Genomic DNA, 24500 nt, shown 5'->3' with positions numbered 1-24500 from the left:
GGCTAGACCATGTTATTTCAATGTCCTGAACATGTGTACTAATAATAAAAGAAGCAACAAAACAAAAGAAAAAAGAAAACATTGAACATCTTTTTTTAATCCAATTTGTGCAGATTTGATCTCCATTGAGACCTCTGGTTCCAGCAGTGGGCAGGTTGAACGTCATTTCACCCTGCAGCACCACCATGCAGATGTGACATTTTCCAGATGTGATTTAGCCATGTGAACTACCCAAATGGTTTCTTTTTTTAGTACATATTACCCCTCCTCATACATGAATGAACACCAACATCAACCTCCTAATGACTGGTTAAATTCCGCAAGTTGCATTTTCAAAACTTGTAAGAAGTTACCGTCACAGCGTTCCATGAATGCACCTTGGCTTGTCACTACAGTTACTATAGAAACGAAGCTTAGCCCGGGCAGCTAACGTCTACAACCCACCGACAGTAGTGGGTCGTGTGTATATTTATTAGTTTGTAGATATGGTAAGTTATTAATGTGTCCTGTTCAGTTATGAGTTAAGTACCGACAACAGTAGCGAACCTCGGTACCCCTGAACGCACCAAGCCGACAATTGTTTGCTAGCGTTAGCATAACAACCGTAGCATTTACGCTAATGTTATCAGTTTGTTAGCATGTTAACTCTTCTTACTAAACTAACGTTACTCCTTGGCGTGTTGTTTAAGTTATGTAGGCACTTCTGTGAAACCAAATGAAGCAACCGATTATTTATATGCACATTTGTTACAATAAATAACAACAAACGAGCTAATGTTATCAGCTACTACTAAATTAAGAAGATGTTTAAGTTATCCGGTAGCTAAAATCTCGCTAACTTTAATTCAGCATGTTGGTGCCTTACTTTAACTAAAGAACATAAAGTTGGGGAAAGGGGTTTTTAATTCAGCTAAAATATACACTAATGCGTGTAAAGATCATCTAATTTGGGGGGTCAGTAGGTTGGTTGTAACTGTGAAGGGGTGACCAGCAGCACTCAAAGGTACTAACGTTATAGCCCTACTGGTCAGTGTTTATGAACTTTGACTTTCCTGTGGCAGTGGGTAAGCTAAAAGGGACCATACATTATGTATTCCATATGTTGTGAATCTGACACAGTAGCTGATTCCTGGATGATTGGTCTGATAAAACACTTTCATCCATCAATGAAAACATGTTTATGGAGTTTACATCAACCCTACTATTTTGTAGAGCAGATGAGAGGATTGCTTATTTTATTTACCAACTCCAGGAGCTAAAACATTCTCATATAACAATAAGCTGAAGACTAGAAAGCATCTTGAACATGCTGTCCTTTAACACATTCAAACCCACTCAGACCAGAGTCAGAATAAAGTCTTCTGTTCACCTTGTCCGCATGACTTTGGACTGTGGGAGGAAATTAGAGCTGCCATGGTGATTGTCTGCACAGAGGGTGCAGGAAGCCAAACACAGACCTCTGTTGCTGCGATGTGACAGTGCTAACAAATGAGCTGGAAGTAAGCTAGAAGTTTGTAAAGATACACTGAAAAACCTGAAACATAAAAGCACTCATTGAAAATAATTACCTATAATGTAAAGTACATGAGTTGTAGTACATTGACTAAAACATGGCAAAAGAAAAAGGCCCACTGACACAGACTATAGTTTCTGGTGCAAAGTTAAATTGTTTGGACTCTGTTTTTCCTTGTTCCTAGGGAGAGTAATTATGAAACCTTTTGGGTGACAGTAATTTAGACTGAGGACTAAACAAATCAATTTCACATAAAAGTTTTAATTTAGTATCTGAGCCTCATGGTTTCAATCAGCATTTTGATACCTCTTTCATGTTTACAAACCAGTCTGATGAGTTAATTTGTGCCTCCATATTCATCTGATTTGAGCCATCCTTTGTCTTTTTCAGGAGGAACGCTACGCCTTTCTTGCTGAGTGGTATGACCCTATTGCAGCTCTCCAGCGTCGCTACCAACTGTTCTACTACCCCAAAGATAGCTCAGTGGAAATGGTAGACATTTAATATTTCAATTGATAAATAATTCATTTAGAAAACTACTACTACTACTTAGAAAAACAAGACAGTTGTATAAAGCCTTTTAGCATTTAAATCAGAATGTTTGATTTAAAGAGACTGGTAGGGTAAGATGCAGATTTATTCTTTCCATCAAAAAAATGTACACGACATTGACAGCCTTGGAGTGTATGTGATTTAATTGCTGAGTTTGTGAGTACTTGACATTTGTATAAATGCCAGAATATGGTATAGTATTTATCACATTCATTTAAGAAAAATAACTGAAATGTTTATTTTTATTTGCAGTTTGATGTTAAGAACCAGCGGATATTTTTGAGAAGGACCAAATGTGAGGACGTCCACCAAGAGGACCTGTTTGTTGGGAATCGAGTGAATGTTTTCTCACGGCAGCTTAGTTTGATTGAATATGGGGACCAGTACACGGCAAACAAACTTGGCAGCAAAAATGAAAGGTATGATTGTTTTGGCTGTTATAAATTTGTATTATCCTCACCAGTTATATGCCTCACAGGTTTGTTTGTAATTTAAATCCAAATGTGATCTTTATTTATGTATCTATATATTTTAACCTAAATCCATCTTTATGCAAAAAATACTCATAAACCATATTCGCTGCCACAAAAAAAAACTCAGTCTCCAGAGCGGTGAAGATGGTGGTTAAATTGTTAATTAAATTGATTAAATAAAAGTCATTGTATTTCTTGATTTCCTGTAACATGTTTTGTGTAAGCTGCAATTAACTACATTTATTTTCATCATTTGATGAAAAGTTATTTTCTGTCGTTAGATACAGTATTATGAGTATGCTTCATCCTCATCAACCTCCATCTGCCAAATAACAGATCTGTTCTGATCAAACACACAATATAATATAAGATTTACTTTTTACTATAATTCATAATACATTCCTTTTTGCTTGTTTGATAAAAAAAACTGCAGAACTGGCCAACAACTTAGAACTAGTTGTCAGCATTTGGTAAACCACAATTTCCCTTTTATCTAATGCATATTCAGCTATAATACAGGACCCTATCTAAAACACTTTGCGAATTTACATAAATTTACTTTCCTGTAATGCAGAAGTGTTTCTCTATGGTGTGAGATGTCATGTCTCCTGTTGTCTGTAATGTCAGATATTGTTCTCTCAGATACTGATGCATTTCTCCTCTTTATGTTCTTTGTTTTGTCCTCTCTTCATTGTTCAAGAACTCTTGCTTTGATAAAGCCAGATGTTGTTACCAAGATCGGAGATGCCCTTGAACTGATATACTCCTCCAACTTGATTGTGACCAAAGCCAAAATGACAAAGCTTACATGGTAAGGTCAAACACCTCACTGGCCACCGTCTAATAATACTCCAAGTCGCAGTCTGGTAATATATCAGAGAACCTCTTGTCAAAGAAGCAGACAGGCTGTTTGGTGTGGGTATCCTCACACAAACAGATGGATGGCTCTGCTGTCACACACACATTAGGAACATATGGTATTCCACAGCCCAGACAAGGTTTGCTTTTAATTACTTGCTGACTGTTTTATTAGGTGTTCATTCATGCTGTAATAATAATAATTATCAAACAAGTCAGACTAGAATATAATTACACACACACACAAAAAAAAAAACGTGCCCAGGCCCTATTTCATTTTATATTTTATTTATTCACATAACTGTGCAACATTGTACTAAAAAATCAACCTGCGTCTAAATAGAGTTTTTTATTTTTATTTCTCTTAAATTACTAACTTTTGTGACCATAATACAACCAACTACCGGTAAGTTTATTGTGTGTTTTTGCTATGAAACAAAAACTTAATGCAGAATTACTAGGAAATTGTGCTGCCGTTTCTGTCAGCTAACATAATAGTCTCTAAGCCCTCTCCACACTGTCAGGAATTAAATTCTGGTGGGAAAAACAGTGGGTCTAAAAATACGAGACCTATCCCCCAAGGCTGCTGAAGCCCCGTAATTTTCCCTCATAAATCTGAAGTTATCATTGGCGGGGATTTATTTTAATATCATCTCAGAATCATTGTCTTTTACCAAATGGTTAAGAAGGTAAGATCTCACACACTAAGTAGGAACCAGTTCTGTTAATGTAATTGTAAAATATTACTGACCTGTGTAAATGTTTTTGTTGGTTTGGTACACAGTCGATACCATAAGCTACCTTGGACAGCCAATAACTGCATGGTTTATGGTTTTCTTATAGGAGCCAAGCGACAGACTTTTATGTGGAGCATCAGTCAAAGCCTTTCTTCAAGTGAGTGTCTGTGTAAATGATTTTTTCAGTTTTGAGCAGAGATGAACATACATGAGGGTTTTTCAGTGACTGGTCAGTGTGATAAACTGAACCTGTGACAGTGATCCTGTAGTGACATGTAGACACATTTAATGCAGCTGACCTGGTACAGCTGGTAAGTACTGCGGTTAAACGAATGCTCCATTTTACAGTAACCTTGTGCAGTTTTTGTCCTCTGGGCCTGTGGTTGCCATGGAGCTGATGGGTGATGAGGCTGTGTCTGTCTGGAGGAGGCTCCTGGGACCTGCAGACTCTGCTGTGGCACGGAGGGAGGCCCCGCAGAGTGTCCGTGCCCAGTTTGGAACAGATGGCATCAAAAATGTTGGACATGGCTCTGACTCACTTACCGCAGCAGCAAGAGTAATGACATTAAGCCTCTATTCATGTTCACATGGCCGTCGTAGCCCATGCTCCAACGAATGCCACATATTGTGACCTTATGAGTTTTTTTTTCCTGTTTCTTTGTTTTATTAGGAGCTTGAATATTTTTTCCCATCCACAATTGGGCACGGTCCCTCAAATACAGCTATCTATACAGACTGCACATGCTGCATCATCAAACCTCATGCCATATCAGAAGGTAAGGAGCACAAGTCTACTCAACGGTATCTGCATCTCAAGATTATTTACATCCATAGTACACATGCATTTACTTCTATCTGTCTGTTGATCTGTAATTCAACCAGCTGCAGTGTGAAAAGTACTGGCTTGTATAAGCCCTTCCACCTATGGCTGTTAACGTGTTTTCGGTCCCACAAAGGCACTACATGGTGACCAAATTTGGCTTTGGATTTTTCCAAATCCCTGCCTTGATCCCTGTTCATGGAGCATGCCACTAGAGCTCTGACCTGTGAAATTTGCAATTCTCTGCACGGAGCCGAAGTATGCACACAAAAAATTGTTGACTGGACTGGTTCAGGACATATAAGACCGAACGCAGTGCATTAAAATGAACCATGCTGCCATGTAACATAATCTGATCTATGGTCCTCCTGATTTGAACTCCAGTACCTATTCTTAGTGGTAATATTATGGCATGTGATTTGAACTAGCTTTACATTTAGTCTCAAAAGTATATACAGGCATTGTGCTTCCTCTTTGTGCTTCTCTGTGTTCCAAAAACACTTGTCTACACTATGTGAACCCTTCTTTTGAAAAATCAATTAACATTGTAAGATGAAAGGACATGCTGTTTGGAGAGGCCTTTATTATTTTTTAATATTTATTCAATAGGAACATCTGAGCGGAAAACTATGATAAAAGGGACCAAGCAGAATTGACACCATATTAATGTTGCTGAGTTAAGAGCTCTCAATTTTTAATTTCAATCTTTAATCCTCATTGTGCCAGCATGATAACTAGGTTTGCCAACACCGTGGTTCTCTGCATGCTGCTCACTGGCACCGCTCTCTGCCGCACCTACATGGAATGGTGTCATAATTGATCTTATTGCTGTTGTTCACTTTCCTGCTATGGCAAGTTAAAGAGTCTGCTGTGAGAAAGCTCGATGAGAATAGACCTATTAAAGACCCACACAAGTATGGACAGGCTTGTTTTTGCAGGTTATAATTGAGCAACTGCTAAACTCAAAACCAGCAACAGTTTTAAATTCCTACAAAACGGGGAGTACACAGGTGTGCTAGTGGTTATAAATGATAACTCCCATTTATTAGTATCGGTGCTGTAACTGTCAAAAGTTCCCTTCCCTAGTCATTCAGTTTTGTTTTAGAAAATATTAACAGCTGTTCATTCAGCCCGATGCTTTCAGCAGTTTGCTGTTAAAGACATGTTTTATTTTTTAACATTCAAGTACATTTTATTTGAATATTTCCACTGTAGGCTTTTGTCATAGGAGGCATTTATGTAAGCTTACAAAGTAAACACAATCTTCCTTTGTGCTGCCAGCCTGGTAGGTATTTGGATTGCATCACCTCAAGTGGGCTGTACTGTTTACACTATAACTGACAGTCCCTCTTTTACAACGACATGGTTATGACCCATTCATACACACACACACACACACACACACACACTTGCTGCATTGCCATTTGTCTTTTGACATTCATGTTGCAAAAACATTGTGGATGAAACAGTAATTAAAGTCCTGCTGTACTACCAAAAAAAAACATCCAGACACAATTCCTGAGATGAAAAAGGTGTTGTACACTGAATTTACATAATGTATTGCTTGATCTGGCTTCTGTCTTCCACACTCAGCTTTTGCAGAGTCTCCAGGTATCACAGCACCACGCACAAACTAAGCCCATGTAAACATTTCGGCTTTGCGAGAGGTTACATTCACATTATCTGATTCTTGGGTCGGAGTTACATCACTGGAAGGCCATAAATTTTAATGTGACCATGCAGTGTGTTTACCATCAGTCATGATCTGACACCTGCGGTCTGAGACAAAAATAGAAACTCAGTCTGTGGGGTTTAAGCGAGCTGACCTCAAGCTGAGGCTTTAAGTCGGTTCAAAGACGAATAGAAACAAAAAAGCTTGCTTTGATTTCCCTGGAGGATCATTTAAGAGGTTAACATACACTATGTGTACGGGGGCTGCAGCCAATCACAGCCGCGACAAAGGAAGTTGTGACTGAAAATGCAATCAGACATGACTGGAATAGAGAAGCTTCTGTTGCCAGGCACCCAGAATAGGATCACCTAGCAACAGCACCAGCTGCTTTTGGGAGCTGCGTTGAGAGTGTGCCTATCCTAGTCTGTCTGGAGAGGGCACGGAGGACTCAGGAGGTGGTTACTCACCTGATAAACATGTAACCGGACCAACTAATTACCCCAATGAGACAAACTAGTCTACACCCGGTCCCAAACAGAGAGGCGTGACTCCACACGCCAGCCTTTAATATTAATGGAAAAAATGTAGACACTTGGCTGACGAGTGCACAGGCCACCTTTTTATCAGGATGTTAGACTGAGATTATGAGACTGGCGCCCTCTGTCATTTATGTGCGTCTGCAGCCGTCTGACCTTCACTGTCACCGCTGCTCCTCTGTCCCTGCCACCGCACCATTTTTTACATTAATGCACAGCCACAGCGACAAGATGTGCGACGCTGTCTCTGTGAAGTGGGGACAAAAATAATATATCTCGTCCTCTAACAGTCAGGACATCCGTAAGACAATCTCACTGTGCTTTTGCGCAAAGGAGACACTGTGGTCTTAGGTCATTGCAACATATGATAAGGTTTTTATTTGAACAGTAGGATTGCAGTAGCTCCTTGACAAAAATGAAATAATAACTTGGATTATTGCCAAAGCACCGCATCGAACTGTTTATTGCAGCACTAAGCACCTGAATTGACGGTTTATGTAAACTCATAAAAGACCATAAATAGTTACAGCTTTGATGTGTTCACAGGTCTGACTGGCAAGATCCTCAACTCCATATCTGCAGCTGGGTTTGAAATCTCAGCCCTTCAGATGGTAAATGTTTAACACATAATTCTCATGTTCTTGTGTTTTGCTCTTGCAGACCCATCATGCATTTTCTAAGCATTACATCATTTGACGGTGTTCATGTAAATCAGTTTTTAAAGTAAATGTAATTTGCTCCTACACTCATATATCTTAACTATACTCATGTAACCAATATGTGTACTCCATTGATTTACTCTGCTCCAGCCTGACCTCATAATTGAAGTCAGCGTCACTGCTGCAAACAGTGACCTCTCACAGTCCATTTGTTTCGCCAAATCAGATGTGATGCACAGTCTGGGCCGTAGGACAAAAATAAATCAATCAGGGATTTATCATGCAGAGCGTGTTGGGCACTAAAAGGAATAAAATAAAAGAATATGAGCTCGTATTTTTGATATATTAGTTTGGATTTATTCAATGTAAAATTACAAAAGGTCTATAATGAAATTACAAGAAAAAATCCCTCAAAGTGCCCTTTTTTAAAAAAAAAATTCAATTAGATAAATATCTTCTTTTTTCACAGTTCAATGTGGACCAGGCAAATGCTGAGGAGTTCTTTGAAGTCTACAAAGGTGTTGTTGCAGATTATCCCGTGAGTATAAACACTGCGTTGTTGTGCCATCATGTTAAGTACCTGCATTATGGTTCTGTAAATTGTTACTTTAGATAACAATAGAAATACATACAATACGTAATCCTTTGACAGGATCAGATGAGTGTGAGAGTTTGTAATATAGCCAAATCGAGTATTGTCATTGCATATTATCATTATCAGTATTCAGTTAATCTTCATTTATTAAAGTTTCAACACATTTGACTGTATTTCACTTCCCTGCAGAGCATGGTGACCGAGCTGTGTTCTGGCCCCTGCATGGTCCTAGAGATCAACGGCACAGACGCGCCACAGACATTCAGGCAATTCTGTGGGCCCGCCGATCCAGTGAGTCAAAACATCCTCTCCTATTTCCTCTCTAGATTCTGCACTACAAGTAAAAGGTCATGTGTTAAAATTGGTCAAAATCAATGTATCATTTGCAACTGATTATTCACCCATCATCCTGTTGGAGTTTTCCAAATGCCAGAGTCAGAGAGAGGCAGCAGAAAACATGTTCTCATTAAATGCTAGTTTATTTGGTGCATATATATACAGTATGTTGCTAAAACTAATGAAACAATCTTGTAGTCAAGTTCTCCTAAAAAAAGAAGCTATTTCTTTTCCTGTGGAAGCTCAAGCAATTAGGAGTCATTGTTTTTTACTGTCTTGTTTTAGTCTTTCAGAGAATATTTTCATTTGTGAGTGTAGAAGGAGCCAGTACAGGTTATTATGTGGCAGTCCCTCTGTCTTGTAGCCCTGTTTAAGCCCAGTCACATCTTCAGAGCTCAGATTTCATTGTAGAATCTGGGATACAGTCATCCACCCCAGTCAGACCCATAGGTCCCTGTTTAGTCTACATTTTGAAGATTTGCTGGTGTTTGTGTGTGAACACGTGCGTGCATGTTCCTGGGCACAGTGTAACCAGCGCTGTAGGGCTGCGTTAGTGCGTGATGTGAAATCTAATGATAAGAGGCTTTGCCTCCAATCACTGGGTTGTTACCATGAAAAAGAGGTACAACACACACACACAGGCACAATTCCTCCACAAGTTCAGCATTTGTCCGTGACTCAGCCTTTCCTCTGTTTGTGTTTTTTTTTTAATCAAGTACTGTGTTTATTATATGTTCTGTGCTTAATCATCACTCCTCCCGGGCCACAGTCAAAATGTTACTGGCATTGCAGCCACAGAGCAGGAGAAGCCTTTGTTAATTAGCTAATGATTTCCAGGTCACATGACACTACACCACAGCTCACTGATGCCAAAATAATTAAACCTTTGCTACCGCCCTCTGTTATTTTATTAGCTACCCTCTTCAGTGCTGGCTGTGGTTTGGTTCCTTACCAGTTAATACTTACTGGAAGGCCCTTTGACTTCATGTAGCTTTATGACTGAATACATTTCTGTCCATCAAAAACACAGTGAAGCACAAGATTTGGGTTGTGGCATTATAATTGCAGCTCTAAACATTTTAATGTTGAAATTGGAACTGTTTGTTTTCTCTCTCAGCTGCTTTATCTTGTTTTCATCTTCTGTGACCTCTTTGATTGCCTCAGACTTTACTGACTTAGTGGGAGGTTGAGGAGTTTCATCACTCTGTGACCTCAGACTCACCTCAGTGGTATCTGACAAAGAATCTAAACATTAGCACTCCTCCCTGTTCAGTGGAGCTCAGACATTTCATACATGAGATAAGTGGAGAGTCACAGCAGCACCCTGAAATCTCAGAGGAGAGAAATCGTAAACTAGACCAGTGTGTTGGAGGCCATCTGATGAGGTCACCAACAGGGCATGTGTGGCTCCATGTTACATTGTTCTGACAAGATAGTACCAAAGTACAGCACATTTTCTTTTCAGATACATTCCACCCATCATTATCAGGCCGACAGATTGGACAGGACAATCACTGCACTCTCAGTCTGTATGTACAGGTCAGACTGTGTATTAATAGTTAAGGGTCAGTTGTTTGTGATAAGAATAGGCTATTGATTAATTCCAGTTGACTAAAGACTAATCTATAAACAACACAGGTCTTGTGTGAATGAGCACGTGACTGTGCAGCTGGATGGCTGGATTAATGAACCTCAAACCCCACAGTTTATCGTGTCTGAGTCGATTTTAATTGTGAAGAGACCAGAAACATCAAAGTATAAGACTGTAGATATGTTAAGTCTTCAACTAGACCGTTTATATCTCACAAGGACCCTAATGTATTCACACCTCCACACCCTGAGCTGCCTTGCCTTTCATTCACCCGGTCATGAGATTGCGCTCTGTCTTGTGATGTGTCCTGATATCAGAGTGGACAGACACAACGGTCCTCTGTGAGCCAGCCCTGGCCCAGCCTGGACTCTCTACCCTCTTGTGTACTGTTTTCTTTACTTATTTGTTCATCTATTTATTTAAGTTTACTCTAAATGTAATAAAACCGTAACTACAGGCAGGTAGTGCAGTGTTGCTTCACTTTGTCTCACAGCAGATGATGAATGTAAGATTTGATCAAATAGGCCTGAGTTTCCTGTTACACGAGGCTTAGACAAAACATGCTTTACGTATTGATTTTCAACGTATCTATGTAATGCGTTTGTGGAAAAAGGATATTAGCTACCGCTGGTGGCCACTGTGCTAAATTTAGCGCACTACATTACTGTCATGAGATGCATCTAAGAAGAACTCAAATGTACCTTGACTGACTCAGATTAAAACAAAAGCATGTTGCTGTTTAAGAGAAAATACAACTACTGTAGAAGGAACTGTGAAAAGCTTCCACTGAGATTTAAAGGGACAACGAGGAGTTTTGGAAAAGTGAAGCGTTTTCACACTACATTTATGAGCCTATGCGCGCACCGTAAAATTCTTTGACCGGCGCAAGACGGACTCATGTTTTCATTCATCAAGAATTAAAGTCAGAGGTTCAAAGAGGTTCACATACCGTCGTAGTTTCGACCATAAACGGCGATTCGGCTGCGTTATTCTCATGACTCGCCACGAAGGAAACGCTGCTTGGCTCGACCAGCATTTCCGCCACCACTAATAATAACAAAATAACGATAGAGACAAAACGATATATTTATCGAAAATGGAGCCATTAACAAGTGTGGGTAGTGGAGATTCATCCACATTAACGTGAGACTTTTTTATAACCGAATAGAAACTCCTCGTTGTCCCTTTAAGAGTATGTTGCATGTGTGTGTGTGTGTGTACATGTGACATTTTGTTCAAAGGCGTAGATTCTTTATCTGGTCGGTCATTATGTGCAATAAAAATCAAGAGGTGTGACAGTAGTCTTAGCTGTTGTAGTGATGGTCGTAAAAGGATAAAAACAGTACGAGGTAATTAAGGCAAGAGGAATAGAAGATGGTCATCAGAGCCACATTAAACATTTATGGTCAAATAAAAAGAAGACTTATGAATAATAATCCTCCATTAAATACTGAATTCATCATTTGTAACACATGAATACTCATATGTATGTAGTTTATAAACACAGTTAAAAGTGTTTTACTCATCACTGATAAGCTCTAACTGCATTTATAAACTACATTCTAATGAGTATCCATGCGTTATTAGTTATAAATGAAGAATTCAGTATTTATTAATGCTTATCTAATGCTTAATAGTGTGTACTTATTATAAAGTGTTACCGTTTTACATGTATTCATATCTACATATACACAGTTTTGTGTCTGTTGTGTACAGAAATCTTTGTCTCTTTCATTGTGTCAAAGTTGTAAGTCGTTCTTAAATCCCCCCCAGCAGTTGGTCACTCTAACTAGAAGCTCTGTATGTATGTGTGGATGCACGGTCCGGAGTGAAGTGTGGGTTTGGAAAAAAAAAAAGAAAAGTTGCATAGTCAGCAGTGCATGAAGGATCAAGACGTGAGACTTTTTGATTTCTGGGACAGTCATGTAACCAGCAGGTCACTCCTCCATGGCCGTTTCTGTCCACAAAAGGCTGAAGTTGTTACGTGATCATCAGTCCGGCACACTATGGGATCCATTAAAATCAAATTAAACACTGACAGCAGGTCACTCATGGGTAACTAATGCAATTACCGAGAACAGTGCTTTGCAAAGAATTCTTTTATCTCTAGGTAGATCCCCCCCTTAATTTCCCCTTTGCCATCCTTGGCTTAAGTCTGATGTGTCATGTGGCACATAAATGACATGCAGCTACCTGGTCAGATCCATTTTGTAGATAGTTCCGCACAGGATGCTGTATTTAGCCTCCAGGGACACACACTGAGGTCGTACAGGATTGTATCCTTTATTCTGAGATTCTGAGATGAGCAGCCACAACAGGAGTTCTGCTGCTGTAACTGCTTGGATTACTAACACCATAGGACGGCAATACCAAGATTTATTTATTTAGCAAGATATTTGAAATACCACATTGTTTGGTCTCCGCCCTTCACCGTTGATAATGACGCTCAACTGATAGAACAACACCAACAGCCATGCTATCAGCTCACAGAGGATGTATGAAGACACAGTCGTCCTTTTGAGTTAAAAGCCATCTTCAGTGAGCTGACAGTGACAGTGCTAAAATGCTCATGCCAAGAAGCTACTGTGTTTACTACGATAACCATCTTAGATAGAATAGAACAGTTGCCAATTACCAAAGGAGTCATAAACTATGAAGTGAAGTCATAAAAACGCTGCACTGATGACAAGTCAGTGAGCAGGATTCATCTTCTGAAGATCATGACAGTCTGACCAGTTGAAAACATGGCTGCCATTTACCAATCAAAAATGCTTGTGCATGATATTTTCCTTTTTCACAGTTTGTTTTATTGTTTCCTGATTATTGTCTATCCAATCAGAAGCAGCTATTACTGAAAGTTTTACTAAGATTTTTTTCTTTTTCAACACTCACACAGAGTCAGTCAGACATTTTCAGAGTTGCACATATTTGGGGGAAAAAAAACAAACATTAAATCCGATGTAAGTGTCGGGTTTTGTACATTCTTGGCACTGTAATAGTCAAATGCTCCATAATGATTTTCCTAATTGAACATCATAAGATAGCATATACACAATGCTACATGCTTTGGAAAAACGCTGTAATAGAACCGAGTTGAGCCACAGTTCCCTGGTGATCTACAGTTCCCATGATCCTTGAACTGTGGAATATTTTTCTTTCACAGTCAGTTAAGTGTTGCATATTATAGTCATTTAAAGCAGGAGGCTTGCTGTTCATGAGTTTTTAGCTTTGAGTCGCGTTGAGGGGAAGGCCAAGTTGATTTACGACCTTGAAACTCACTCCTGCCTTTTGTATGCGTCCTCCATAAACCACCGCAGGATAAAGAACTTGTCACAGGAAATATCCCAGTGCCGCAACACCACTGCCACTTTCTATAGTTCACGAAACAAAGACAAAACCAACCTTTTTTTTTCTTTTGGGTGGGGGGGATATACAAATGTATTTTTAAATCAAAGCGGGGCAGTGGGAGAGTATTTTCTTTGATGTTGGCCTTACTGCTCATTAAAGATAAAACTTTTTTTTCAAAACAGCAAAATCTCACATGACTCATTTTTCCCAATGTATCAAACATTAAACAAGTACTATATGTTACATAACCTTTGCACTCCTTTCTGAGTTAATAGTCATTTCAGAGAATGAATTATTCCCATAGTGTTCCTCCCCTGATGGTGGACCCTGTGGGAGGGTTGTGTTTCCCGGCACAGAGTAGCAAAGGGCAAGAGAGCCCAGCTTTGACCTTGGGAGTGTCTGATGTTGAAAGGAAATAGACAGGCGCTCCAGACCAAGCTGCCGCCCGAAGAAGAAGTGCTAACTAACTAACTAACTCTTCATGAGCAACGGAAAGCAGAAGTTCAGAGGCGTGCTGAGATGTAAGACACCTTATTTTGGGTGTGTCGTTATGAGTGCATCTGAAAATGTATGGAAATGATGACTGTCACCCAAGGCGGAGTGGAGTTATATGGAGCTGTAGAGGTGTCGTTTGAACTTAATCATTATGTACTAATAAAAATCTAATCTGAAATGTGGTATAATAACAACATGGTAATGATCTAGTAATCCTAGTAGGACCGTAGGTAATACATCACTACCTGTTGTAGTATTATTTCCTCAGACAGTGCTCGGGCTCGGCCCAACATTTCTTACATCATGAGTTGTAAAGTGGAGGTTGTGCTAATCTGTCTCCTGACTGTCAGTGTGTGAGAAGTTTGCTGAGTGTCAGAGTTTTGTCATTTCCTGTCCAGTATCACATGTTGAGCCGCTGAGTAATCACTCTGCTCACACACCACAGTACAGGATGTTCTGTCTCAGAAGTCACTATTGTGTTAATTTGATATTTGCAATGAAACATGTTGCCCTTGTCTTCATCTGTGTCGTCTGTGCTCTTCAAGCTGAACGCTCCTAAAAAAAATGATTTTTTCAGTGTTTTATTAGTAAAGGAATCACAATCCAGATGTTTTTTATTTTACCCAACAGGAAATTGCACGACATCTTCGTCCAACCACATTGCGTGCTCTCTACGGTAAAGACAAAGTGAAAAACGCAGTCCACTGCACAGACCTCCCTGAGGATGGTGTTCTGGAGGTGGGTGGCATTTCAGTGACATACACACACACACATGCTTGTGCTGTCCATGTACTAGAGAGAGCACCCACGTTATTTCATCTGTGAAGTGCCTCTGATCCCGCAAATGGTTTCCTCATTGTCTTCCAGTCCATGCATAACTACCTTGTGTTTAGCCAAGAACAAAACCCCCTCGACAGTGTGAAGCCGAGTCTCATGACTCTGCTCTGTGGGCTCGGGGCAACCTTAGATCACACTGGTTTTGAGGAGAACAAGAATGGCAAGAGGAATTTGAAACAAAACCATTGTTTAACAGGGAGTGGGTCTGACCCATTGAGCGTCATTGTTCAGGAAAAACTCCTGATCTGTGGCCTGGACAAATGCCTCCTTGTTAAACATTAGCCTGTGACTGACTGAGCAGCCATTTTCCCAAGACGGGGACATAGTGACCAAGAAAGGCTTGTACGGAGGCGAGTTCACTCCGACTGTTGTGTTATGACAGAGAGAACAGAGGCTGATACTTTGATGTTTTGTTTTGATTCTGAAGGCCGGGTAATTAATTTTCATTTCCTCTTCCAGGTGCAGTATTTCTTCAAGATCTTGGATGGGTGAATGCGAACAAGAAAAACATGTTTACTCCGGACTCAAAGACTTCACAGTTGTCTCATTTTTCTCTTTATTGTTTCAGCCTTATGCAGATTAAATAAAGTGACAAGAGCAGACTCCTGACAAGTGTTTTGATCTTCAACACTGAATTAAGTATTTCACACCAACTAAACATCTTATTACACGGGATACTGCATTGCCTCTGATATTCTCTAACTTTATGACCAGCGACTTTGGTATTGGATTCATACATTACACTTTGAAAAAAATGTACAACTGCATAAATATAAAATTCTTCCACCATGAAAATGGCTAAAACATTCAATAGTAAGTAGCATCACGTCATGTGATGTCTCCAGCAAAACAGATTTCAAAGCACTGAGTTGCCACTGTTTCCATGGAGGTGACAGTCTTCTAGGCTGGACCCACAAAGCTCTACACTATGAATTAAGAATGAACAAGATGTAAGAATATCAAACAGAAATGTCATCAAACCATATCCTACAGCTAAGGTGAGCAACAAAGAAAAGGTGTACAAATGTATCCTTCCACAGTCAACTTTTAACAACTTGAATAAAGAAACAATCAAAAAAAGAAGAAAGAAGAGATTCCATGGAGCGCAGTCATTTACTCATACATGGGCCTTAAAGGTTCAGAGTACCATGCTAGTATTTCAGTTAATCAGAGCACATTAACACGCACTTCACACACTCACATAAACTAAGACACCTGCACACAGACACGAGCGCACGCGCACACGCACACACCTTGGACCACTAAAGCTGACATAAGACGAAGAGATTACAACAGGACTAGACTACAGCACTGGACACTCCAAAAATATATAGAAACCACATTAGGATGAAATACTTTGGGGACAGAAACACATCAGTAGTGGAATTGCGGTTTTACAGTAATAGATGAACACATCCCATGGCTCAAGGAATATTTTCATTTACAGTAGAATAAATATTTGCTATTGCTACTCTTGTATTTTACATACTAACCCTCGACAAACACACAGAAAAGCTAGTGTAAAGCACACGGATTAAGCGTAGGTCCTGTATATTATGAATGTTCAAAGACTAGTGGTGTTTTATCTGAACTCTTTAATTTTCTCTACATTTTATTTGTTTTTAAAATGAGAGTGCGTGTCATGGCTGAGGTCATGAGCTGATGGTGATCTTAACATCGAAACGTCCTTGATAGCGGTCTTTCTCGCTGTAGTTGATGTTTGCTCCGTATGCTCTGCACTCGATGCGGATCTCCTTGGTCACGGTGAGGTTGGCGAACTGAATGGCCACCAGAGGCTGCAGGTACTGAGGCTGCAGCTGCTTGCCGTAGTATGGGTAATACTGGAGGGGGAAACCGCCGCCGATGCCAAAGTACTTGACCTCTCCGACCATGCCTTCATCCTCTTCTCTCTGCAAACATGATAAGATGACATTAGATTGAAAATCTAAACCTTTCCATCCCAGTATATAAGTGCCAGTACATGGTGGGCGGATGCTGTCATCTTTGAACATACCTTATTTTTGCAGTGGATGGGGATCAGGTTATCCAGGCTTTTGCCCTGCAGAGCCTCTGGGAGTGAATCGTTGCTAGCGGGAGCCTGACAAAAGAGAATGGTTGATGAGTGGGCTGTAAAGTTAGGTTTGATCACCAACACAACCTGATGCTGCTAAAAGTGGTTCACACCAATTAGTATGAATTTAGTTTATTTATTTAAACCGTGTAAAAGACTTTTAAAGCAGTGAAACTTTAAAGCGGGTTGTTATTCCTCCTCCTTCTGTGTAAAAACTAGGACCGTGGAGTGTGTGTGTGTGTGTGCGTGTGTTGGGGTGGGGGGTTGCAGAGCCGGACCAACATCTCTATGAGAGGGTGAGTGGGCGGGTGGGATGCCAGCACCGTCGTGTTACACGTGACACCTCTGGTTGCTGATCCTGGACCAGCTATCTAAAAATCACTTTGTTTGGGTCAGTGTAAACAAGCAAAGGCGGCGTAACGAGGACTCTTCTTTGTTCTGAACGTTTCTCTTAAAAAATCTCATTGTGCAGCTCTACCTGCTGACAGTTTAGTCGCCTATCCCGTCTTACAACTTTGGAGCGTTCATGCTCTACTCCAGCGAGGTCAGACGACCAGCTTTCATAGTGTCAGGCCAGGTTCACGAGCGAGTGAAATAAGATCCTGTAAAATTAGCTGAACAGTGTACTATCGCCGGTGTTGGAGCATTCTGCCAGTGGTTTGTTGACGTGTCTGTTGCTTTTTTTCACTAGGTAAGTAAGTGAGAAGGATCTTGTTTAAATAGGAGGTTGACATGAAAGTCCAGATGCTCCTGATGCCACAGCTTAAGATCCCTTAGCATTCGACCCCAGACCGGGCCACCAAAGGTTCTATATAATTTGATATAACAGTAGAGGCATTGCACTTTGTGTGTAAAATGAGTTGAAAATAGGCAGGCTCAAAGAGAAATTCAACATCTGACTGATATTCAGAAAGAAATGTTCTTTAAAAAAATTACAATTAGCATATGACATATAATGTGTATCTCTGTTGTTGTTGTATGTGTATTTTTACCAATATGTGCAGTTTGTGAAGTGTCAAATTTATCAGTGTGAATGCTGAAATCACCTACCCGTGGTCTGAAGTTGACGATCTTGTTGAGCTTGACAATGAGGCAGGGCTTTCCAGCCGCAAAGCCGTACGATTTATCAACCAATCCTGAGCAGTCCCCAAGCAAGGTCCTCTTGAAACGACAGGCTGACCTCTGTCCCTCGCCACTTTCCAGAGGTCCACGATCAATGTAAGTCTTGGGTACCTCTACAAAGGTTAAAAAAATTTTTTTTTTAAAAAAAGACACATTAGAAACATTCAAGACGATCAAACACACGCTTATTTGTATAAAGAAATTAAGATGACATTTCCCAAACATGAAGGTGCTGTTTTTTATGAGAATCAAGTTAATGGGCTGTACGTATGAGTAACAAATCTTGATTGGTGATTGTTACATACCCATCAGGGATCAGCCAGAGAGTATGACAGTCCCTGATTGATGATTGGCTTATACTTGCCTCCACAGTTTTCATATTTCTTTTGATCAGTCTGGTTAGCTTCTTCATAATTTTCAAGCAACTTATCCATGCTGTCGGTGTACTTCTTATATGAACTTGCATCAGTCCTGTTGTAAACAATCTCATGTTTTTCTGAGCGTGGGGTGTGTGACAGACCTGAAAAACAGAAAGTTGTTTGATTAAAATACTACAAACTTTAAGGGCAATGTATTGACTTTAAAGAGAATTAAATACAACAGTTTGAACCAGTATAAAACTCCTTTTGTTTGTGGAAAGAAGTGAATTTCCTGACAGAAGCCACACTGTGTCTCGTGCAAGCTATTCTTTGTGGGCCCCAGAGAGTCCCTGTCTATTATCTTAGGACAACACAATGTAGGGTCTTGGGGATTTCCTCAGATGGTCTCTGTCAGCTCTTTATAGCAGTAATTTTCCACAGACCTTGTGCACAAGGCCTCAGTGAGGCGTGGCATGAGGAGAATGAGATGGGCAAGGGAGCGTGAGGAAAGGAGACGTTTGTGAACCTTTTTTCCAGGTTCACTGGTGGATTTGTTTATTTGTTGCCGTAGTTATGAGCGAGCCCGGAGTCGTGCGTGCAGCGGGGAGAGAGGGAACCAGCGTTTAGTCATTAGAATTTCAGTGGTGCCTTGTGAAAGTTCACCAATCCCTCGTCCCCACCCATCCACTCTCACGTGTGTCTCTCTCACAATGGAAACTTTTAGCCTCAGAGTGAGAGGCGGGCTCTAAAAAGAGAGAGAGAGAAAAAAAACAAAAAAAACCTAACCACTCTCTGCTTCCTTTATCGTGCCACTACTGGAAACTCACTTGAGCTCAGAGCGCTCGGCTCCACACACTCACTTTGTTGCTTTGCCGGGCTTCTCTGTCATTGTCAACAGCCGTGGACGGCTGACGGACAAAACGGCAGAACTAACCCGTGTGCATGCAGCCACTCATTTACACTGGCTGCTAAAAATACCGCCAAGGGTAGAGAGAGCATGTGCTGTGCAAACAAGTCGAGGTTGGGCACTTGAAAAAAAAAAAAAACCTACACTGACTCCAAGCTTACAGGAAATTTCGAAACGCTCATAGTGAGAGTGTGGCAGTGTTCAATGGTGTTGTTCCCGAAAGATTACAGATTAGAATTTTTTCTGCAGCAAAACAGGCTTAGAGGCCTCTGAGCTGAGACACAACTAAATCTTTTTCTGTTATTAAGAATAAACTGGAGACTCTGGCGGCCACTGATACATATACAAACACGCGAGGCTGTGACGCAAAACCGTGGCATACATGAATTGTTTCAGCCACAATGGGTGTAAGCTTCACCAGTTCCCCTGTAGCCTGAGGGGAGAAACATTGACTGGCTGAGAGGAGTGAAGGACAAAATGGCTGAACCTATCTAAGGTCAGAAAGACTCCTGATAGAGTAACGGCTCACAGGCACACCCCAACAGTTATTTATAATCACACGAGACAGGCACACGGCCACATTATCTCACACACTCAGCCAAAAACTTTTCTGATCACTGCTTTCCTTCTTCATCTGTTTCGTTTTTTGAGCTGATGACACATCCAGCAGATCACCGAGTAAGGTTCAAGTAAACATAAAGAACATATTTACCCGGGGGAGCAACTCTGTCCTGATAGGTGGGTTTGTAGTTGCTTAATGTAAGCAGCATGGCCTGAATGGTCCCAATGAAAATCCCAGCCAAGCATCCATAGAATATCACGTAGAACAGGAAGATCTTAACTGTAGGGGGAAGAGGAGATATCATCAATATCAATGCAAAAATAAACCAAATGAGAAGCAGATTCAAAAGTACAACAGTCTGATGTCAACCTGATAATTTGCTGTTTTATTTCATTGTAAATAAATGTCTGTTGTTGGTCACTAAAAACAATGCTTTATAACTATTTTATGATCTTTTACTAAACATCATGAGACCAGCTTTTTAATGAACTGAACCGGATGACGTTAAATTTAACAAGGGAGGCTTTTATTTTCATGGAGAACAACTTAGTTTATTGTCAAGGGAACTGTAAGCATTAAAGATCAACATTTGGACAAAACCTCCTGGCGAAAAAGCAAAAACCTCGAGAATCGTGTTAAATAGATCCTCCCAAAAACTGTGTCCGCTCAGTGTGACCCCTTTCTTTCCCCATCACTGAAGCCCTTTTTAGAACAAAGACAGGTTTTCTTTTTCCTACCCAATTCAAAATTTCACCCAATTATGCAACAGCGGGAGGGCTGCAATACCAGTAGAACAAGATGAGTCACTGGTGGTTCCTGTCACAGCCGACCCCTTCCCCCGCTGTGTCGCCACTTACTACAGGTTGGGCAGAGAAAAACACTGTCCTCACTTTTACGTGAACAAAACAAGCCCATTGTTTCTTTCTCTGGTTTTTAATTCCTGCCATTGTTGGAGAGGGAAACTTGAATTTGGCATTTCTCGTTTGGCTACTTCAAGTGAATTTCGGTGGTGGAGGAAAACTTGAGTTTGTACTCTCTGTGGCCTTTGTGTTGTGTGTCAGTAATTAGGTTTTGATCACATTTTGTCCTTGATCTCCAACTATAAAATACAACATCTATGCTAAAACTCTGTGATGTAATGATGGGGTGGTAAAAATGTTATTTGAGATTATCACAGATCTGAGAATCTCCAGAACAGTGTATGACTCGGGCTTTGTTACTTTCTAGTCTGATCCTAGAGCATCATTTTAAAGCAATTCACTTTTATTTCCTTATACTGCAATGACAGGTTTACCTGACTGCACATGCGTCTCTTGTATTGGGTTTGGCTGTTGCGTTCATTAATTTAGTTTCTGTAAAAGGAATGTGGCCATTCAAAGCTCCTAATAATGAACTCTTTAACCTGCCTTCCTATCTCAAATCGTTCAACAAAAACTTCATTCAACATTTGATCACAGAACATCCACAGACGAGGTTTTGCTAGTTCACCATGGATCCAGAGACTGATATGTTTTCTGTTTAGTTGCACCTCGACAAACTGACTTTTGCCTGTTGTTAGATTTGCGTAGCAGCCACGGTGAAACCAGTTTGGCGGGTTTGTTCGGAGGTTTCCCCGCCACAACTTGATCAGCTGCCACAGACTGTTGTCAATGGAGAGTTGATTCATTTGTCTCACTCTCGCCTCCTAGACACGTGAGATGTGAGCCGATGTGTTTCAGCACACGAGATCAGGAACAAGTCCCCGATGGTCAAATGCTGACCCGTACCACAACTACCAAAAAAAAAGCTCCCAGTAGACACAGGGAAATGTGTCAGACAGCAAAACAGCAAAGAGTCAATATCAAAATGTCTACAGCGAAGACAGACACCCTTGATTTTGCGTTGACATGACTACCAGACAGCACCTGCTTCCAATGTTTAAGCATGGTTTGCTTTTTTTTTTGCAGCTATGGTGGCAAGATTTCTGTGTGTAAAACTAATTGTCTTTTGTCCCCTCTGTTGAATTACAGGCTATTTGTTAAGAATCATCACCTGTTCTATGGTCAAGTTGTATTTGCAAAACAAATTACACGTCGTCTCGTGAGTGCATGTGAAAATCAGGTGAACCGGCCTGCCAGGCTACAGGACGGTGTTTTTGCCCCCAGTTACTATTCATTTCAGTTGACTGTTGCTAAACCCATTAAAATCAACACAGGCCCTGCATTAGGCTTTTTACTACCAGGAGATCAATTGTGTGTCAGAACATGTGTGTGTGATTGTGAACACCATTTTGTCGTCAGAAAGGCCAGATATTCACACTGAACTGCGCTCAGAAACTGGGCCTGGTAGTGTTGAAAGGCAAGAAGAGTTTGAATGGAGAGCGCCTCCCCCACCAGACTGCTGCAGCGTCTTGTGAAGGGGGCCATCGGCACATTCACACCACACTGATGTCTACAGACTTTACTGTTGGTTTCTGGTGAGCCCCCCCTCCCTCCACGCTTCACGAGCTCAGAGCTGAGCAACACGACGACACGAGCACACAGAAGCACTGGGCGGTGAAGAAATGAGCGCCCTCCTGTCTCACGCTGCTGACTACTCGTCGTTTCCTCAACATATTTCCACACATTAAAAGAAAAACAACACGAACGCTAACGACTGGCTCCAAATGTCGTGTTAACCCAAGTAATGGACATTTTCCCACAAAAAGGGGCTGTGGTCGGTTCAGCAACTCAAGGGCACAGACATACCTGTTGCTTTTAGAGCAACACCGCTGACTTTCATGGTGCGACATTACTCTGCCTGACAACAAACAGCACCGCAGCGCTGAGCCTGTGACTGATGCCGCCGACACCGTGACTACCTGACTGAAACATGACTACCATGTTAGCGAGTGGTGATTTAAAACGTCATCTCTGGAGCGGCTTCGGCAAATTCGTTATAAACTCGCTATAGACTACAGAGCAGCCATGAGGGCGATGTTACAGCTGGATTACCGTGTTTTTTTCCCCCTTTTTCTTTTTCGCTAAGAAAAAACAACGTGAGGGTTTGAGTGAGAGGAAACTGGAGAAAACATGCCGAGCAACAGCTCCTATCTTCCAGGAAATAAATAAAAATAAATAAATAAGTGGTTGAAGGAGAGGGGCGGCCCTTGAGACATGTGAGTCGTGATCTGCTCCCCGGCACCATGTTACCAAGTGGTGTCTGGACGAATCTGGCTGTTTCAGCCAAGGAAGAAGACTGAAGAATTCGTAAAAACCGCCTTAGTGAGCTTAAAGAGCACTATTTAACAGAGAGCAGTCATCCTATCAAATCAACAAGCGCTGCTGGGAGTATTAGGCGAGCCTGCTCTCGTCTTAAAAGTATTGGAAACATTGGTAAAACGATTAGAGCTGAATCCATTAAGCTCGGGTTTGAGTGAAAGGGAGGGAAGAACAACCAGGCCTGTGCACAGCAGCCAGAGATTAGCTATCCAAGCTTATTAATGGTGGAAATAAAATGCCCTCTGTTTTTTCTTCAAAAAGACTGAATTCAAAAAGGGTGGTCCACTCAAGCAGACAACGAGCGGCCCCAACTTTCACCATTTGGCTCAGTGAAAAAAAAGTCCTGGCCCACCACCACACTGTCCTTCAAGATGACCTTTTCATAAAGGACGTTTATTAATGAATGGCCCGATGGGGTCAACGCCTCGGGCGACCATTTCCTATTACAATGTAACGTTATTCACCAGAAAACCATTTGACCATTGTAGCCTAAATCTTGTCTACATAATTTATGACACCACACAGTCAGTGCAAACGCGTGTGATAGGGGGAGGGAGGGGGGGGTCATTCATTTTAAGTGCGAGTTTCCAGATTTATAAAACACATATGTATTAATTGGTCTTAATTGCGACTATATCCAACCTGTAGCATGTCTAGCAGGCTAACTTTGAGAGGTCAGCCGTTTCACAGAGGAGTTTATTCAGATTTTTCGGGGCCAACTTCTACCTACAGCCTCCATTAAAAAACCGAAGTCACGACGCAGCATGTCACAGTCACTGGGCTCTAACAGGTGCTGTCTGTCTGTCTGTGTCTGTGTGTCTGTCTGTCTACACGACCAGGACACGGAGAGGGAAAAAGAGAAGAAAAAAGCCCATCTCCAACAGTCACTCTCCACTCCAGTACATCACTGGTTATTTGACTCTCCGTCGTCGTGTATGAACAACAGCTGTGCTCGTTAGTTCAGTGAAATTTAAAAAAAAATACTTACACCAGCTGATCCCTGTACGTCCAAGAAACTCCCCCTTCTCTGAATTCCACAAAAAATTTTTCCATCCACCGTCGCTGTCTTTATTTCCCGACATGTTGCTTCCCCGGTAGTATCCTCCTCTTTTTTCCTGACGGTTTGTCTGATTTAACCGTGATGCCCGGGTTTACTTTCAGCCCTGACTGACTGTTACCCGTCCCTCACAGGAAATGCAAAAGGACAGTTTCGTACCC

General features: G+C 41.1%; 2 protein-coding genes across 2 annotated transcripts; one reads left to right on the top strand and one right to left on the bottom strand.

Annotated features, from left to right (window-relative positions):
• Positions 1-329: 329 nt before the first annotated feature.
• Positions 330-16112, top strand: nme7 (NME/NM23 family member 7). Its single transcript, XM_085773657.1, has 12 exons — positions 330-488; positions 1904-2005; positions 2318-2484; positions 3239-3349; positions 4240-4290; positions 4482-4689; positions 4804-4909; positions 7708-7772; positions 8290-8358; positions 8605-8706; positions 14816-14923; positions 15482-16112. The coding sequence occupies exons 1-12, from the start codon at positions 486-488 to the stop codon at positions 15512-15514; spliced, it is 1125 nt and encodes a 374-aa protein (XP_085629783.1). The 5' UTR covers positions 330-485; the 3' UTR covers positions 15515-16112.
• Positions 15555-24500, bottom strand: atp1b1a (ATPase Na+/K+ transporting subunit beta 1a). Its single transcript, XM_085773658.1, has 6 exons — positions 24271-24500; positions 20194-20322; positions 18580-18735; positions 18144-18328; positions 17037-17120; positions 15555-16932 (listed from the first exon to the last, which is right to left on the bottom strand). The coding sequence occupies exons 1-6, from the start codon at positions 24362-24364 to the stop codon at positions 16675-16677; spliced, it is 906 nt and encodes a 301-aa protein (XP_085629784.1). The 5' UTR covers positions 24365-24500; the 3' UTR covers positions 15555-16674.

This window comes from Trachurus japonicus, chromosome 4 (genome assembly GCF_045865225.1).
Source record: "Trachurus japonicus isolate A0001 chromosome 4, Traja_1.0".
Classification (NCBI taxonomy): Eukaryota; Metazoa; Chordata; class Actinopteri; order Carangiformes; family Carangidae; genus Trachurus; species Trachurus japonicus.
The sequence above is the reverse complement of the archived record's forward strand: the minus strand, read 5'-3'. Positions and strand labels throughout refer to the sequence as shown.